Consider the following 17,616-nt stretch of genomic DNA (forward strand, 5'->3'; position numbering starts at 1 on the left):
TAATTGATTCACCTCTCTCTTTAGTTTTATTTTTTCAATATTTTTTTTTATTTTGTTACTTCTTTTTATGTAACTGCTCTCAATAAGCACAATGTGAACCTGGGATTTAAATACGTCCTGGGTATTTACCATTCCCGGTGTTGAAGTGCCCACCATATGTCATATGCCCGTACGACAGGCGCACAAGCCGTCTAAAATCTCCCTCCTTAAATTCACAGATACTACGTCATACGTTTGGAATTCTATGACGAATTTGTAGGCCTATGAGGATCCTAGGAAAAAGTAGGTTACGGGAACAAATCTACTAAATCAAAGTCCTTTTAAATTTGTTTTCATAGTAAATGATGGGAGTATTAACCGAAAGGAAAATGTACAAAATAAGCGAATTCGCTGGTCGATTACAGTGCAGTGTTGGGGGGTTTGTGATGCTGATACTTCAGTTTTAGCGTGCTGGCGAAGTGCAACTAAACAACTAAGTAAACAAACATATTTAATTGACAATAAATTGATAATGTTTTCTTTTAGCAAGAAATATATTTCGCTGTTCATTGATAATTTATTTGTTGATTGTTTCGTAAAAGTCCAAATTCAGCAGGATAACAACGTGAAATAAGTGTTTAATTTATGTCATATTTGCATTTCAACAAGTCGTGGTCGTTGGCAGTACGCTCCCGTGTGACACGTTTTGGATGGAAACATGTTGCACACTCGGCCTTACTAAATTTGGCTACAAGAATCTTTTGTTTCTTTTGCAGATGAATAGGTTGAAGGCAGGGAGACAGGCGGTAAAGGAGATTTCGGCATTTTAAGAGGTACGGAAACAGTATTCCACTAGCTACGATTTCGTTATGGTCCTTAATGCATTATCGGCGTTGTACACCTCACTCGAATGTAGTTTTGTGCCGTGTTCCAGTCTTGCTAGTGTTGCTGTGAAGTTTTGTGACACTTCCAAGCTGATTTAAACTGCTAAGCTATGTTTCTGTAAGCGACGTGCAAGGGCAATGCACACCGCAGTTACAATTCGGCACGTTGTTGCCAATCGATTGTTGTATGCTTGTAGTTTTTGGTTACGGTTATCGGTTCTGCAGAAATACTGAAACGACTTGCAGTGTGCAAGTGGAGTGTTTTATTCTGTCAGGCTCAGTCGTACTGTGATTATAGCTGGGCCCTCCGATCCTCGGATTCAAGTATATCGACTTAGCCGACTATTTAGTCTTAACTCAGAAGGTGCGGTAGTGTAGCTTATCGCTGGGTGTCGTATGGGGGTTGTTTGTGGTTGCTACATGTTACAAGCCAAGATTGTGTTTAAATAAATAAAACATTAAATGTTGATATGACAGTAATTAAGCTATGAAATAACATTAATTGTGACATCCTTTATTAAATAGAGAAAATACGTTGATTGACTAGGCTAGAAATGAGCTAGGCTACCTTTGTAGCCTAAAGGAGTGTCGCTTCTACTCCGAGCTTTCATGTAAGTTAGATAGTGAATCTTCTCAGTGTATATTTAGCATTCAGATTGACTATGCGATCCAACTCAATGCAGTTTTCTGATTAGCACCAACTACACAACTGAGCGGTGTGTCTGTATTAGCTGAGTGCAGAGGATATACGGTTTTAGTTTTTATAAGGAGGTTTTTGACGAAAAATGCTGCTTTGGCATTGTGGAATGGTTATTGGAATAATCAGCCAGGTGCTTACAGAGTCAAGAGAGCACAACACATCCTGTCTTGTTTCTGTTCGTGATTTTGGGGGCAAACACAAAAAGACAATGGCAATTGTACACGGAGGAGCATGCTTAACATTGGGTTATTGAAAAACAAGCTGCAAGGCTCACACTAGCAGCACCTGTGAGTGTGTGTGTGTGTATTTGTGTCTTTATGTCTGTCTGTGTGGTGAGGTGGAAGGGGATTGTCCTAACTACTGGAATTCCCCTTGACCAGAATGGGTACCTTTTCCTGCTTTTTAAAAACAAGCCTATTGTTTGCTACTACCAGGGGTTGCCATAGGAAACCAAAAATATAGTAGCTGAGTTTCCCCTGGTAACCTGTTAAAGATACAGTAGCACTGGCTTCCTCTTTTTTGGCGGTAGCCTGGGTTTGGGAATGATAGGACGGTGCTCCTTAATTAATCTTGTTCATGTAATTTAAGATGGGTCTCTCCTCGGGTTCTCCACAGGAGAAGATCACCAGGAGATGGTAGCACATCCCTGTCTGCAAATGAATCACACTTTCTCTGACCAGTTTTTCTGTTTCTCTTGAGGAAAAATGGTCAGTTAGCTACTCATGTGCCAGAAGTTAGGGCAAAAAAAACTGAGGTCTGTGGTGATGGTGAAAAACTTCAGAGGTATTGAGAGACAACTCCCATTAAGACTCACGACTATCACAGTGAGCTTTTTTTGGTTGTCCAGTTGCAAAAAGTATATCTGAAGCTGGTGCAGTATTGCCAGTGTGTCCATAAGCGTTTTGGGACATACTTGAAGTGGATGAGACGAGAGCCTCTCCTGAACATCAGCCAACAGTAATACCAAGTGTTTCCACCCACAGAATTCAGAGATGTCTGGCCCCACTTGGCTGCCTCCTAGGACTCTGGGAAGCCCAGAGAGACCTGCACCCCAAATTGCTCCATGTGGCCCTGCTTTCTACAGACCGCCTAAGAAGGTTTCTGTGGAAACCCGGCCCAAATATGGATCATACCCTCAAAACGGTGCAGGTGGAAATGTAATGGCAACCAGGTACATGGCCACAGGACCCACAGGTAAGATTTTGCATAGGGTTGGACTTTATATTAGATAAGATTTGTCAAAGACTAAACCTGTAGCATGGTTCACATTATTTTTGATGGCATATCAAATGCTAATTATGATCCATCAGATAAAAAGAAGCCCATACTCAGCGGTGATAATTTGACATTCTTATAAAATGTTGCTGGAAATGACATGCAAAACTAGCAAAGATTTTTTGTATGATGTAAAAAGAAATATATTTGTTTATTTATTCTTCCACCCTTCTTTCTCTTTTAATAGGTGGGGTCATGTCACACCAAGAGGATTCTGGGTTAACAGCTTTTCGCCCACTGTCACCTAAGTCTGGTGACCACTATTATCCATCTTCTCACTCCTCCAAAGATGACCGCTGTTCCTGGAATCCACATATGCCCAGTTATGACCTTCAGGTAGGTAGCTTATTGCATGGAAGAAATCGGAGCTTTAGATCAACAGAATCTGTTTTTACATGGTACAATACAGTGTGTGATGTCACAGAGAGATGGTCAGCGATATTTGATTTTTCAAAGATTCTAGAGAAATGAAAATATAAGCTCATAAGGAATTGAGTGATTAAGATTGAATTTTCTTTGCTCTTTCCAGCAGAATCGTGGGCCAGAGAAGTCCGGCACACTTCTCACCAATATCGATGCTGAGATAGACTCCCTCACCTGCATGCTGGCTGATCTGGATAGCCACCCACAAAACTCAAGGTCACAGGTAAAGATTATAAAAGGGGAAGGAGAGAATGGTGATAATGGGAGAGGAGAAGGAGCAGGTTTGGAAGAGTTTAGGAACTACCATGGCAGGGGACCCACGGGAAAGCAGTGTTGGAGAACAAGGAGGAAAAAAAGGAATCGTGTCATGAAAAGCAAAAATTGTCACCAAAAACAATTTTTTACCTGTGCAAGAAAAATGATCATTATTGCAATGCCAAATGTCACATATTTACTTTTCCTGAAAATCATGTTTTTTTAACTCATTGTTTTTCTGTTCCTAACAGATCTACGACAATGTGCCTTATAACAAACCCATCTCAGGGGAGCGATATAAACCTATTGCTCAACCAGGTGCACTGTCCCAGGGCAGGTCCTCCACAGGGTACCCTGCCCATTACCAGACCCAGTACCATCCGGCCCACCAGTATCCCAACGAGCCTCCAGTCTCTGGCTCCCAGCAGGACTACCCCTACCCATCACCCCTCAAACCTTATCCCCAGCCTGTCCCAGCCTCCTACACCACTGCCTCCACCCCCACAGGCCCCCGATTCAGTGTCCAGGTCAAAACAGCCCAGCCTGTCACCTACTCCCAAACAGGGAGGCAGGCCGAACAAGCGTACACGCCCCCTCCTCCCCGTCAACAGACCTCTCAACTGGCTCAGCAGGACCGCTCACAGCCCTACCCTGAAATGGCTTCTGGACAACAAGCTTGGTACCCTTCTCAACCTCCTGTCCAGGACCATGAGGCTGGACCTGTCTACAAGGGAGGTGCTGTTGTCCCAGGACCCAGAACCAGCCAAGCTCCCCTGCCAAAGAGGAGTCCTGATACTCTGCCCTCATCCTCTCACAGCCCTGCATATGCTCAGAATAAGGTAAGGGCCTGTGGGGCATGGTGTGGCTTAGTATTGGGTGTCTGGCACCCTCTGCAGGGTCATGGACAATTGGCTCTAGTGTCGCCCAGGGATTGGAGAGCCAGGATGGCAGAATTTTGTTGCATCCAATGACCTTTGCTGGTCAATCAGGTGCCTGCTAGTTCCTCTGTTGAGCTGCACATACCTTATTTTTTTGTGGAGTATTGGTTTAAACAAGACAGTGATTGACAGCTCATAGTTCCCTCCCCTTTATGGGGCTCATGAAACCTCATTCTCATTCATTGCTTTTGTCCACTGTTATGGATGCATTTTTTGCGTGTCCACTAGGGGGCTTTGCCAAGGCCAGAAGAGGAGTTGGATCGCCTTACTAAGAAATTGGTGTATGACATGAATCACCCCCCAACTGAGGAATATTTTGGTATGTTGGTACCTTTTTTCCGGGATGGGGGGGGGGCCGGTGGGGCTTGGTTGAGAGAATAGCGGTTGATTGGTTGTGAAATATTTGACAAATTGCATCTATATTTACTGTAACTGTGCTTTTAAAGAGTGTCAGGGCAGTTTACTAAACAGTGTGTGTTTTTGGTTTGTTTTGGCGTTTGGTATAAATACTTTGCTTTTGTTATCACCTTCATGTTCACATTCACCCCTGTGTTCCTCTCATTTCCCTTTCTCCCTGGTGGTCTTCTATCGCTGGCCCTGCAGGTCGCTGTGCACGCTGTGGGGACAACGTTCTGGGGGATGGCAGCGGCTGCATCGCCATGGAGCAGGTGTTTCACGTGGACTGCTTCACCTGCATTACCTGCCACGCCCGTCTGCGCGGGCAGCCCTTCTACGCCCTGGACAAGAAGAGCTACTGCGAGAACTGTTACATTGTGAGTGGTGCCCTCTGTTCTGCAGTCACACGGGTGTTTTTGACGATGACCCTGTGATTTCTCCATTCCAGTATTCCATTGGTCTTTTAGGGTGAAAGTATAGTAGACCCGGGGCTGTCCAGGGCTTGTATTTCAGTATTCTCCAAATCTAATGCTTTATGCCATCTTCCATGCCTGATGTGGCCTTTTCTCCTGCCCCTCTCTGAAGAGCACCCTGGAGCGTTGTTCCAAGTGCTCCCACCCCATCTTGGACCGCATCCTGCGTGCCATGGGCAAGGCCTACCACCCGCGCTGCTTCACCTGCGTGGTGTGCGGCTGCTGCCTGGATGGCGTGCCGTTCACTGTGGACGCCACCTCCCAGATCCACTGCATTGAAGACTTCCACAGGTCAGGCCTCAGTCCTGCCTGGCACTGCTTATTTCTAAAGGACAGAGCCTAAATGGCCATGCTTACTGGCTTACACCCATGAAAGCCCATCTACATGTACTGTACCTGAGAGCATATCTGACCAACTCCATGTGTACACCACAACTCTTCAAATGTCTCTACATTACTGTATGTGAACATGCCTGATTCTTCCAAAACTTGAGTGTTTGGATTACCATTGCCATGGTGATCCAAGCACTCAAATGAATCAAGTTTACAGGACACCGGTAGACAGGTTTACATGTAGTTCTTGCCAAATAATTAACTGAGTTTGTTAGATTTCAGCTGCTATATATTGCAGATACCAAGTTCCTAATTGCGGTTCAGTAATGAAACCAAAGTTTTGCCCACTGGTTAGTGTGAATGCTCTTATCCCCTCTGTTTACAGGAAGTTTGCCCCACGGTGCTCTGTGTGTGGCCAAGCCATCATGCCTGAACCGGGACAAGAAGAGACGGTCAGGATTGTGGCTCTGGATCGGAGCTTTCACGTCAACTGCTACGTGTGTGAGGTGAGCAACGACTGCTGTTGGAGAGATGGTGATTTGGTGATTGGTGATTTTCAAAAGGAATATAATCCAAGCTAGCCAATAACCTTCTAACAGGTTTGCAGAAATATTACCTCAGGGCCTTTGTTGTACCAAATAACCCGTAGTTAAATATATTGTTTTCACCCCACATCATTACATGTTACTTTTGTTGCAAAAACCACACTTCAGACATTTCAGTACAAAGAGTAAATGTAGAAATAATCCGTTATCAGGTTGCCTGGAATTCCGAGGTAATTCTCGGAATCAAATTTATACTCCTCTGAATTAACTTCTGAATAACTGCGGTTGTGACGATATAAGTTTCCCGTTGGTCCGCTGACAAGTCCCCAACTGGTTGAGCTCTGGTAATTCTTCTTACATCAGAGGGGGTAATAGCCATCACAATTAGTCATGTGTATTAATGTGGGATATTTGATAACTTATAAAGAAGTCCTTCATTAGTACATCAGTTGTTGCACCACTCTTGCGGCTTTTACAATCACTTTATCACATTCTTGCTCACTGAGCCAGCTGTTGAAATCAGATGTTGACAACAAGGGGTTAGAACATGTTTGTGAATATCGGTGTTGGCGAACATGCTTTCCATCTTTATCCTGTAGGAGTGTGGGCTGCTGTTGTCTTCTGAAGGAGAGGGGCGTGGCTGTTACCCCCTGGATGGCCACATTTTGTGCAAGAGCTGCAGCGCCCGACGCATTCAAGACCTTTCTGCCAAAATTTCCACCGATTGCTAGCAGGGTCAATGCCCTGCTCCCCTGCTGCACACCCCAAAACCAGTCAGTGCTTCAATTCATGATTCTCAAAAAGATCCGCAATATCATAATATCTGGACTCGGTTTGCATAGACGGACTGATTCCTCAGTTGCAGAAATCTAAATTTTATCTCAGAGATGTGTGGAGAACTGCCTTTGAGCAGATAGTATACAATACATCCCTCCCACAAATAATATGTTGCCAGCAATTGATGTGATATAGGCTGGAAGCAAGGTGTGCACTGGGAAGATGAACTTTAACCTCCATCTCAAGACCTTTGTCAGTCAAGTTGAAAATAAGGCACCGTAAAATCTGGGTGCAAAGTCAGTACTGTACTGTGCTCCTGTACTGCAGGCAGCAGGAGCAGAATTTAGTCCCTCCAATGATCCATACTGCACCTGAGCGGCTTTCACATAGTACTATGCTGGAGGCAGTGGGAAGAGGTGTAACAACCTTAATACATAATAATAATAATAGTAATAATGGTAATAATAATGATACTTATGGTCATGAGAACATAAATATATTTCCCATTGCTGGATATTTTTCTGTTGCTCCAGGAAGTTCACATTGCAAACTCATGTAAATTTAAGATGATTGCTTCATGGGTTTGCTAATCACAAGACCACAGAACCTAATAGAATTTTTTTTTTGATTGTTTTTGCTTTGGTTGTAACGATCACGGATAATTTTAACGAATGGCACTACCGAATGTTATACATGAAGGAACAGTAATTTGTACATTGTTGGATTTTGTGAAGTTATACCCTTTTTAAATGCACAAATGTTCCTTTACCAATGTGTTTCAGGACAAGGAACAAGTTTGATTGAGGATGGTTCTGTAGGTTCAGCAGGTAGTTGATGAACAGTGAGGAGGATGTTAAGTGTTTAGACAGGAAGGCAATTGAGGGATGAAGGGAATGAAAGGGAAAACATCCCATTTGCTGGCTATCTGACCCTGCTGTTGAGATGTGATAATGTTGGCACAGTGTTGGAGAAACCTCATAGGATGTTATTTTCTGTTTTTCTTTTTTTGTGTTGTGACTTGACTGTTACTGATAAAAGTGCAATGAAGAAGCATATTTGTTCCATGTCTTAACTACCCACTTGAGTATTTCACAGACCCTGATTTGCTCTGATCAAGATTAAATTGCACAGTCACCTTGTTGGTTGTGAAATGCCCATACTTTATTGTACTCATTATTTCTTTTGGTGATTTTGTCATAGAAGATTTCTGTAGTCATGTCAGTGTTTGTCCGCCATGTATTGTTGTGCTTTTCAAAAATGCAAATCAAATTATGAAGGAGAAAAATGGAAGTTGCATAGCACAGCAGAGGAGGAGATGTTTCTGTGCCTGGAGACTGCAGAGCATACTGCAATGAAATTAATGATCTGTCCCAGTAGACAAGAGCAGGGAATCATTTCCTGAGGAAAGCCAGTCTGTTAACACCTTACAACACACAGATCATGTGAGTACGTAGCAAAATGAGTAAGAAGAGTAACAATTTCACAGTTCCTGTCAGCCATTCACAACAGTCTGTATCACTGACTGACTGAAAGAGATGATAATGACTGGATCACACAGGCTTTGAATGGCATACGACATGGTCCAGGCCCTATCTGGCAATGTAATGTTTATAAAGCCAATGTATCAGGCTTTATAAAGTTGCCATTTATTGAAGGACGTGTCAGTGACTCAGACTGCATTAAAATGGCAGGGTTCCATTATTATCCAGCTCCCAAAAAATGAATTAATTCAATTTTTGGAGCTGTGTGTTTTCCTTATTTATTGCATTTCTGTTCAACATTGTCCTTGCTTGTTGGATTTTTTTTTGTTTTTAATTTACTTAATATTTTTGAGTTTTGAATCTCACTGTTAGGAGTTTCTGGTAGTTTTCTCTTGTTTATTATAAAGTAAATTGCAGTGTACCACATGAAAGACCTCTTGGTCGTTCGTCATAGAATGGGAAGTGGTCTCTGTGGGATTATTATTTTATATTGTATAGTTAAGTACAATATAGGACTGTCCACCAGGTTCAGCCAGATGTGAAGAACTAAAATTGCATTCAGAAATCCAGCATTGTGGCCAGTATTTTGCCTCTTCGTTTCAGTTTATAATCCAGGGCATCGGCTATCAGTGAAACAGTGTGGATGTTGGAATGCAATGATCCAGAAAAATCGGATGATCAGAGTCCTATGTGCTACCAAGCTGTTCTGTATGAAGGATTTTGATTGTAGATGCAGTGTTATTTTGGCTGAATGTTAGGAAAAGGGATGTGTGTGTGTGTGTGCGCTAACTCCCAGTGCAGAATGTAGGAATCTGCTCTGTTAATAAATCCATCCATTTTTTTCAGCAACCGTTTTTGTTTGTTTTTTTTTTCTGTGTTTTTTTTTAATGTACTGGCTCATAGTTTTATGAAGATCTAGACCAGCTAAGATGTTAAGCAATAGACAATAGGATACAGCCTGAGGAAGAAAAGTGATGCCTCTGGGGCTTTAATGGGAGTCTATGAGTGGAATTTGCAGGGAGAAGCCCCCTCCCTGACATTTTTTTAACTTTACATTCCTCTGGTGCTTTGTGTCAGCAGGGAGATGGTAACCAGTGCAAGTCTTGGAGATCTGTTCCACACTAATTCATTTCAACTTCTAAAGAGCAAACTCACTTGATATCTGGATAATATTGATCTAAATGTCAAAGACCAAAGTGGATCCCATTGCTGCAGATAATGGTGGAACAGTTGGTCTCCAAGACAGGACTAGTTAGTCAATACTTTCTGCATTCATACAGACACGATTACAACATATTTCAAGTAAGTGCAAAAAAAAAAGAAGATAACTGGTCTGATATTGATGCAAGGGACTACATTGTGCTACGTGCTAACATGAGGTGAAGGTCTTCCAGAAAAAGTTCCGACAGCCAGCTTTGCGCTCGCGCTGGGAGAGGGGCAGCTGGCGAGCCACATCCTGGTGAATTCTCAGCTCCTCCGTGGACCGTGGACGTGGATCAGGCAGGACCTTGTTGTCCCCCGTCATCATCAGGTCAGACACGATCTTCAGAAACAGCATGCGGGAGAGGTCCTGGGACATAGCCGAAGAGAGAGAAGCTACAACCTTCAAGCAAATCTAAAGGCCATGAATTCCCAGCCGAAGACATGTATTTATACTGCAGATTTAATCTACAATTTAATCACTACAGTTTAATCACAGCTATTTCTAGTAACAGTACTCATGCTGGTTATTATAAATGAGACCTACACTCACAATTTCCTTCTAGATGAAGGGTTTTTCTATGAACTCGTCGCTAATGTCTTGCCTGAACCATACATCAACAAACATCTATGTAAGCCTCAAAGCTAATAGATTTGTGTTCCCCTACTACACAAAAGCTGTAGCAGTTAATATATGATAATTTCTTTGTAAACTATGGCAACCTGGAAGCTTTCTCTCGCATAAATTAGTTGCACTGTGTAAAGAAACAGCACAGACTTGTCAACCTCTCTTACACGCTAATGTAGGTTAAACACGCTTTAGTTGAGTTCTTGAATCGACACCCTGTACTAGGATTTACTGATTTTCTCAGACTCATGACACAGATTGACATTTTGGCCACGGCTGACATGAGCATGCTTTAAAAGGATTTTTACATATTTCTGTAAGTCTATGAAACAAGGGAGACGTGCACACGGCCCTTACCTCGTTACCCTCTGTAACATCCGTACGCAGGAGTTCGGCCAGCATGTCCCTCTGGGGTGCTCCGTTGACTTGGGCAAGCAGCACTGATGCAGAGAGGGCCACTAGTAAGACCTGCAGCTGGGAGCACAACATCCTCTTTCTGATGTAATCTGGGCACCTGTGGGCAGTCTAAAGAGGTCAGAACGTCCACAGATCTCTTCACTATTGAAGTGATCTTGGAAAAAGCTGCACCCTGGCTATATATTGCCCCTCATCCCAGCTCTCTGTCCAATAGAAAGATAGGATTGGCTAGCAGTAGGGTGCAGGTTGAGTTGAGGAGCAGGATGGGGAAAGGGTTGGGCATATGAGGCGGGGGTGTACACATGTCAAAGAAAAAACAACTGGTCATGACTTTATTTAGGATGTTATTTCATTTTGATATTGAGGAATTTATGCTGAAAAATGGCAGATGGCGAAAAAAGAGTTTTAACATCAGTAAAAACCAGTATGTTAAACTTTTAATCTTAGATTGTGCAGTACTATGTGTTCCATTGAATATTGCTGTGACTAAATAGAACCACACAACTACAGGCTCTCACTATTTTGTACTGAAAGTGGCATATCCCACATAACCACAGTGGTAGGGGTAATTAATCTCTTGATCAGGATATGTCCAAGACTTTTAAAATAAAGATGCCCTTTGAGACTGTAAGGGATGACGAGTCAGGATGTCCATGTCTGATTCAATTAAGGCCATTCGTGCATCGGTGTGATTAATTGTAGCAGGCCTGCATGTATCTCTCTCTGTGGGGTCCTTGCTGTTGTAAGCTGTTAATGACAAGTGACTCAAATGTTAATTACTGTGCCTGCCCACTGCCCATAGTCACCTCTCTTCTGCACACATCACTGTCTATCTGAAAAAGGGCAGCAACACTTGCAAAGAAGTCAATTTAAATGTCGATATTTTAACATCCATACTTGTTGGGTTTCCCCATCTGAACTTAATACATAGTATATTCCATTCCAGGTGCCAAAATGGCGGCACTTCTGGCAATGATATCCAGTAGTGATTACAGTGTAGGGTAGTTAGTGGTTGGTTTTTCACAGACCTTCATTTACAATTCTTCCAACAAAAATAAGAAATACTGTTTCCTTAATTTCCCACCCCACCTGAATGCGTTAATGTTCCTTTTTCACATGCAAGCAAGGATCCCCTTTGCAAGAGAAGCACTAAATATCTTATAGGGCCCCTGGGAGTTATTTTTCCACGGCCTGGAAAATGGCGTCATGAGTTCTCATTTCTAGCCACCAGGTCAAGGAGCATTTCATGGAGGTGATGAATTGTCCTAGATAGTGATATACTGAACAGAGCAGAGCAGAGCAGTATAATATTTAGATGATATTGTGCCTTAAAACCATATTGTGCCTTAAAAAGTGAGTTGGTGGCCACTGCTCATTGCAGGCCTCCTACTAGTTTACTTGGATTCTTTTAGGTGGACTGGGTGAAGTATCAGCAACAGCCCTTAAAATGGGGCCTGGGCATGTGCAGGAGTGGCAAAATGACCTTTCCTTCTGCCCTGTCTCTCCCCTCCCATGGGGCAATGAGGTGCTTGTTTCTGATTACTCACATCGCCTCTGGCACTCATTAACCTTTTCACCAGATCTGGGGTTGTCAGTACCGCGGACACCATACTGGGCAGATAAATATGGCCATGACACGTGGGGTCCTTGCTCCTATTTCCTCACCCACCTGCAACAGACGGCTTGTACAAGTCCCCCGCCCGTCAAAAAAGAAAATGATCAAACTGACATTAATTGAGCCCAAAACATATTTTGAGCCGTCTCATTCTGTTTCACTATTCTATACAATCAGAAAATTATCTTGATACCCGTAATATTTTTAATTTGATTCACACAACGAGTAGATTGTACCATTTATTACAGTATTACTCACTGAAAAATGTAGCGGTCTAAAATAGTTCCATACACTGAAAATTGTGCATTATACAGTAAAAAAATAAGTCACCAAGACCTGTTCTTTTCTAGTGACTCTGTTACTCTGTGACTCTGTGACTCTGCATTTCCTGTTTCCTTCTCTGCATGCTTAGGTAGTTTCTGTGTTTTTGCTCTCTTTTCCTTTCCCCTTTCTTTCTCTTCATCCCTTCCTCTTCTTAGCTGTATTCTTGTCCTCCGTGGCAGGCCCTGTGAGACAGGAGAAGCATTTGTGGGAGCAGGCATGCCCAGGTACCTCCCCTGTGTGCTAGCAGCTATGCACCCATAGTGAACACCACTTCCAGAACCTCTTCCCACGTTGTTCACAGGTGTATGGCATCCCACTGCAGTGGAGGCAAATTAGATAGCCCAAGTCGTAGAAGGTCATAAGAGGCACTTGTACTTGCAGAGCAAGGCAGGCTCTTGTCGCACTCAGCACAAAAGTATGGCCATTCATTTTTGTGTTTACACTAGTAGATGCCAAAGTTCTAGAGAGGAGGGGAGTGGCTGGAAGCAGAACCATCTGAATGACCAAGCCATGACATAGCACAATGACTCAGCTGGGATCACTGGAGAAGGTGCAGGATGAGCCCCTATGGTCAGTAAATTAAGTCTGTGAAAATAAGGTCTCTCCTCAAGCTCTTTTCTCTTGGACCCTGCTTGAGGAAGACCTCTCCTTGAATGCAGATTCATAATTTTAAAAAGTACTTGGCTACTCACACTTTCTTGAGGGGTGCCATTTCAGCTGTAATGGTTTCAGACACGACTTACCCAACCATAACTTTTATTGTCCAGCTTAACACGAACCTAAGCATTCAATTCTCCACTCCCAGGTTGTCCAACAGAATCACTTGAACTTCTTTCTATTAACATATAATCTTTAGATTTAAAAGACCGGAAGTACTACCTCCCACATGGTCAGTGGCAATGTTTGCCTGCACTAGCCCTTACAAAAGCCACTCTGGTTTCCACCAGACAATCTTTTACCTAAATAAAGAACAGCTTGGCCACATGATTTTTTCCTATAATTTATACATGTTAAATGTGACGACAGTTATAGGACTGTAGCGGTCTACCACAACTGTGCCTTCCCACGCTTGAAAACAGGGACGGGGAAGTAATTAGGAATTATTTGAGACCTTAGCTGACAGCATACATAGTGGATCGCATAGGCAGAACCTAGGCAACACGGTTTGAGAATATTTTGCTCCAGTGTCCTTGTTTGCACTCCAAGACAGTAGGTGGCACTATTAGGCTGTTTGGATGAATACTCACGATGAAACCACACACATTATTGGTTGAACTATGATATATCCCACATTCTAGACATAATAATGTATTTTAATAGACATGCAATTATTTTACACCATTAGGCTCTCAAATCGAAAGACGTTACTTTATTTTCTGAACGAAATGCTTACAAAATATTTTATTTATTATCAGGAAGCTCATTGATATATGGATTCCAAGGAAACTGAACTAATCGGCCCACATTTTTGTAAACAGGAAACGGGAAGCCGTCTGCTTGAGCGTTTGAACAAAGATGGACCTGAGCTAGCAGAGTAGATTGTATATATATTTTTTAATCACTATTTTAAACGCTATTTTTAAATTGGCGTGGCTACACGTGTTTTAAAATGTACGAACCATTTGTTACGGTACTGTTCAAACGACAGCTAGCGTGCTGGGTAGCTTATTAATTGCGAGTCGAGTTAACGCTTGCTTTTAAATACATTCCCTTACCAGCTAGCTAACTAACGTTAATTTACGTTAGTTACCTAGCTACATAGGTTTGGTTTGTGACTAAATAGTTATCTTTCCAGCTAATAATTACTATCGGTTGCAACATAAACAACAATCTGGCTAGCTACCCACATTTTGGTAGATAGCTAACAAGTTCTCCAATGTTAGCAATTGAGCTAGTCTAACTTACACGCTGGAACGCCTTTGTTGTATCCTGATCTTGTATTCTATTATGGTGTTTCGGCGCATGCTCGGGAATTACATTTTGTTAGATAACATTTGCAACTCGTGAAATAATTATTTTGAAGCCATCTGAGTCATGCCGCGACATGGAAATTCACAATAAACTCAAAATTGCTAACAAGAAAAGGGAGAATAATACTTCGGCAATGTCGACACATGCCCGTACAACAGCAAATTCAGTTTTAGGTACTGAGGTGTCGCTTTCTTTCCAAGATGAACTGGCGGCAACGATACATGGTGCATTTGAAGTGGCGGTGGAAATTGCAGTGCTGGAGATCACTAAACTGGTCGGTCAGGCCTTGGGAGATGTTCGTGACCAGATGCATGAAACATTACGGGAGAACAAGTCCCTGAAGCAACGTTTGCAAGCAGCTGAGCTAGAACTCAGTGCCCGTGGTACATGCAACGTAGGAGACGAGAGTCAGGCGCAGCTTGTGGTAACTGTGGGTAACGTCAGCTCAACTGCTCAAATACAACAAACTCTGAAGTCACCAAGCCCTCAACTGAACAGCAAATTGAAAGCAGGGAAAGAGAAAATACAGAAATACGACAAACCAAAAGCTAAATTCCAAATGAGCGCCTCATCGAATGTTGCAGTTGAAGAAAGTTATGGGTTTTTGGCAGCACCTGCTGAGACGAGTACAAGACACAACGGGTCATTTAGCGAAATCCGGGAGGACGGCCGAGTATGTTCCCAAGAACTGGACCCTAATTTAGGAGAACCAATCCCTAGCCAGGAATTTGTTACAGGTATTGTATGTTCTGTGTGGTGTTTGGAGTTATTAGTTGTGCTCCCCTGTAATGAGTAAATTAGGTGAAAATTGCTTCTTTTTTGGAAGGTGCCATCACTCTATAGACTTATGTATTGGCATGATAATGGTACTGTTTAATGTTCACCTCTCCCTACATCTCCTTGTACAGCTGTTAAGGGGAATTCACCTAAAGTGTACACTGAGAACCTGGTGAATTTTAATCTGGAGGCTGCCCCAGGAACTGGCAGCACCTCATCCCTATGCATTGGCTCAGGAAGTCCTGAAGTGGAGCAGGTCAAGGTAAAGGAAGAAAAGTCTGAGCCAGACCATGGTTCTGACTCTGGTTCTGGCTCCAGTGCCAGCATTGCTGAAGAGGATAATTTCAACCCGGATAACCTCTCTCTGGCTCAGTCCAAACTGCTTGAAGACTGGAGGCCCGAGCCACTGCAGCTTCAGAGCTGCAACGCCAACCCTCTTGTTCCCTGCACCAGTCTCTCAGTGTGTAAGTTTAAGCCTGATGTGGAAGTAGTGATTGGGAGGAGATGAGTTCTACTGCATTATATGCTCTTTGACTCTAAGCTGTGAAGTTTTATGTAGATTATTGTAGATGTTGTAACTATTTTTTAGCTGCTACATTGTGCCATTTCTTATTGTAATACATGTCTACTCACTTGTTCTTTCTCACATTTTATTTTTCTTGCATTCTTAGCTGACCCTCCCATCTTTGCCCCAGATGTTCCTGAACAGAACACCCTTGAACCAGCCGCCAGTGGCCCTTCCATCTTCCCCTCTAACTTCTCAAACTCCTACCAGCCTGCAGAGACGGTGGGACTGTCCACTTCTCAGCTGCCGTATGCCGGCCAAATTGGCAGCGCAAACTCTGCCTCCATCGTGCCTCCCAGAATACACGTCTGCAAGGTCTGCGGTGAAGCATTCCACCTGCCAGGGGAGCTGCGCCGGCACCACAGCCAGCGGCACAACCCCAAACCCAGGAACCCCAAACGGCAGATCTTTCCCCCAGGACGCAGCCCTTACCACTGCACCCAGTGCGGCCGTGACTTCAACCGCATGGAGAACCTGAAGACCCACCTGCGCATCCACACAGGGGAGCGACCCTATACCTGCTCTGTGTGCGGCGTTCGCTTCCGCCACTCGGGGGCGCTCACGAGGCACTTCCGTATCCACACTGGCGAAAAGCCCTACGCCTGCAGTCAGTGTGGCAAGACCTTCCGCAACTGCGGGGGGCTCCGCTTCCACCAGCGCTCGCACACCAGGGAAGGCCAGGGCATGGGGGACTGAGGCAGGAGTCAGGAAAAGGATGTTTTACTGTGGAAACTTTAACCTGTATGCAGAGTATCGCTGACTGGGGCCCTTGGTGAAGAAGAAGAATGGCCCTATGCAGACTTGTTCTACAAGGTTGATAGATGTTACAATTTCATGCCACACTAGATGAATTGTGCCAGATCTGAGCATTGACTCGTAGTATTCAGTCACAAAGAATTTGGCTTTGATGTAACCTCACTGATTTGTGGTCATGTGGTAAGATAATGTATTTGAGTGCTAGGAGTGGATAAGACATGCATGAGTTCATGGCTGAAAAGAATGACATCACTGAAAGTTCTGAGTTTGAAGATGAATTTGCACTCTATAGAGTTGCACAGGTTTGCTGTTTGACAATAGTTCTGCCCCTACCCCCTTTTTAATATTTGTTTTTTTAAAAGTTTGAATACTAAAATGTATTAAACTTGAGAAGCACTGCGCATATGTTTTGGCTTTATTTTGCAGAGGCACCAGAGATTATACTGAAGCACACTTTCTGGCATATGTTTCCTATCAGTCTGGTTGCCATTTCGCTACCTGGCTACTACATAGCATCATACAGTAGTTTGGCTAATACCATGAGCTACAGAATGCTTGGGGCAAAGACATTTTTTCTTGAGTTGACTGTGCACTCCATAATCTTAGATTTTTAATCTAAAAACAAGAAAGTGTTGTTGTGCTCATCCAACACGCTGAACTGAGTTGTACTGCCAGTGTGTAGAGTTGAACAGTATAAGAAATAATAGAATGCTAACCACAAACTGCAAAAAAAAACAATGCATCTGACTCATAAACATACTGATTTATTAAACATACTGTGAGAAAAAGTGCTAAAGTGCCAAATGAAAACTCAAAATATAATGACAAAAGAACAAATGCTTTGGTCTCTGTCAGACCTTCATCAGTGCCGAGAACTGCAGCAGTCACAAGCACTTAAAGGAGT

The 17,616-nt window shown here is 43.2% G+C and overlaps 3 protein-coding genes across 10 annotated transcripts; 2 read left to right on the plus strand and 1 right to left on the minus strand.

The window, feature by feature from the left end:
* Positions 1-181: 181 nt before the first annotated feature.
* trip6 (thyroid hormone receptor interactor 6) lies at positions 182-9,304 on the plus strand. Of its 5 annotated transcripts, none has more exons than XM_035411518.1 (11): positions 182-282; positions 756-812; positions 2,547-2,757; positions 3,026-3,174; positions 3,371-3,484; positions 3,768-4,355; positions 4,683-4,773; positions 5,058-5,227; positions 5,436-5,614; positions 6,042-6,162; positions 6,801-9,304. In XM_035411518.1, the coding sequence occupies exons 3-11, from the start codon at positions 2,556-2,558 to the stop codon at positions 6,930-6,932; spliced, it is 1,746 nt and encodes a 581-aa protein (XP_035267409.1). In that variant the 5' UTR covers positions 182-282; positions 756-812; positions 2,547-2,555; the 3' UTR covers positions 6,933-9,304. The 5 variants fall into 5 exon arrangements, with proteins under 5 accessions (XP_035267409.1, XP_035267407.1, XP_035267405.1 ...); XM_035411514.1 differs by having other exon boundaries at positions 183-282; positions 3,368-3,484; XM_035411515.1 differs by lacking the exon at positions 182-282 and adding an exon at positions 315-476 and having other exon boundaries at positions 3,368-3,484.
* Positions 9,305-9,418: 114 nt separating this feature from the next.
* sst5 (somatostatin 5) lies at positions 9,419-14,626 on the minus strand. 3 transcript variants are annotated; one of them, XM_035411532.1, is made up of 5 exons: positions 14,549-14,626; positions 12,656-12,825; positions 12,252-12,428; positions 10,645-10,761; positions 9,419-10,029 (listed from the first exon to the last, which is right to left on the minus strand). In XM_035411532.1, the coding sequence occupies exons 3-5, from the start codon at positions 12,312-12,314 to the stop codon at positions 9,829-9,831; spliced, it is 381 nt and encodes a 126-aa protein (XP_035267423.1). In that variant the 5' UTR covers positions 12,315-12,428; positions 12,656-12,825; positions 14,549-14,626; the 3' UTR covers positions 9,419-9,828. The 3 variants fall into 3 exon arrangements, with proteins under 3 accessions (XP_035267423.1, XP_035267424.1, XP_035267422.1); XM_035411533.1 differs by lacking the exon at positions 14,549-14,626 and adding an exon at positions 13,387-13,875 and having other exon boundaries at positions 10,645-10,755; XM_035411531.1 differs by lacking the exon at positions 14,549-14,626 and adding an exon at positions 13,387-13,875.
* On the plus strand, positions 14,135-17,113 carry LOC118224232 (gastrula zinc finger protein 5-1-like). 2 transcript variants are annotated; one of them, XM_035411521.1, is made up of 3 exons: positions 14,135-15,351; positions 15,523-15,855; positions 16,087-17,113. In XM_035411521.1, the coding sequence occupies exons 1-3, from the start codon at positions 14,688-14,690 to the stop codon at positions 16,650-16,652; spliced, it is 1,563 nt and encodes a 520-aa protein (XP_035267412.1). In that variant the 5' UTR covers positions 14,135-14,687; the 3' UTR covers positions 16,653-17,113. The 2 variants fall into 2 exon arrangements, with proteins under 2 accessions (XP_035267412.1, XP_035267410.1); XM_035411519.1 differs by having other exon boundaries at positions 14,139-15,351; positions 16,063-17,113.
* Positions 17,114-17,616: the final 503 nt, after the last annotated feature.

Source organism: Anguilla anguilla, chromosome 3, assembly GCF_013347855.1.
Source record: "Anguilla anguilla isolate fAngAng1 chromosome 3, fAngAng1.pri, whole genome shotgun sequence".
Lineage (NCBI taxonomy): Eukaryota > Metazoa > Chordata > Actinopteri > Anguilliformes > Anguillidae > Anguilla > Anguilla anguilla.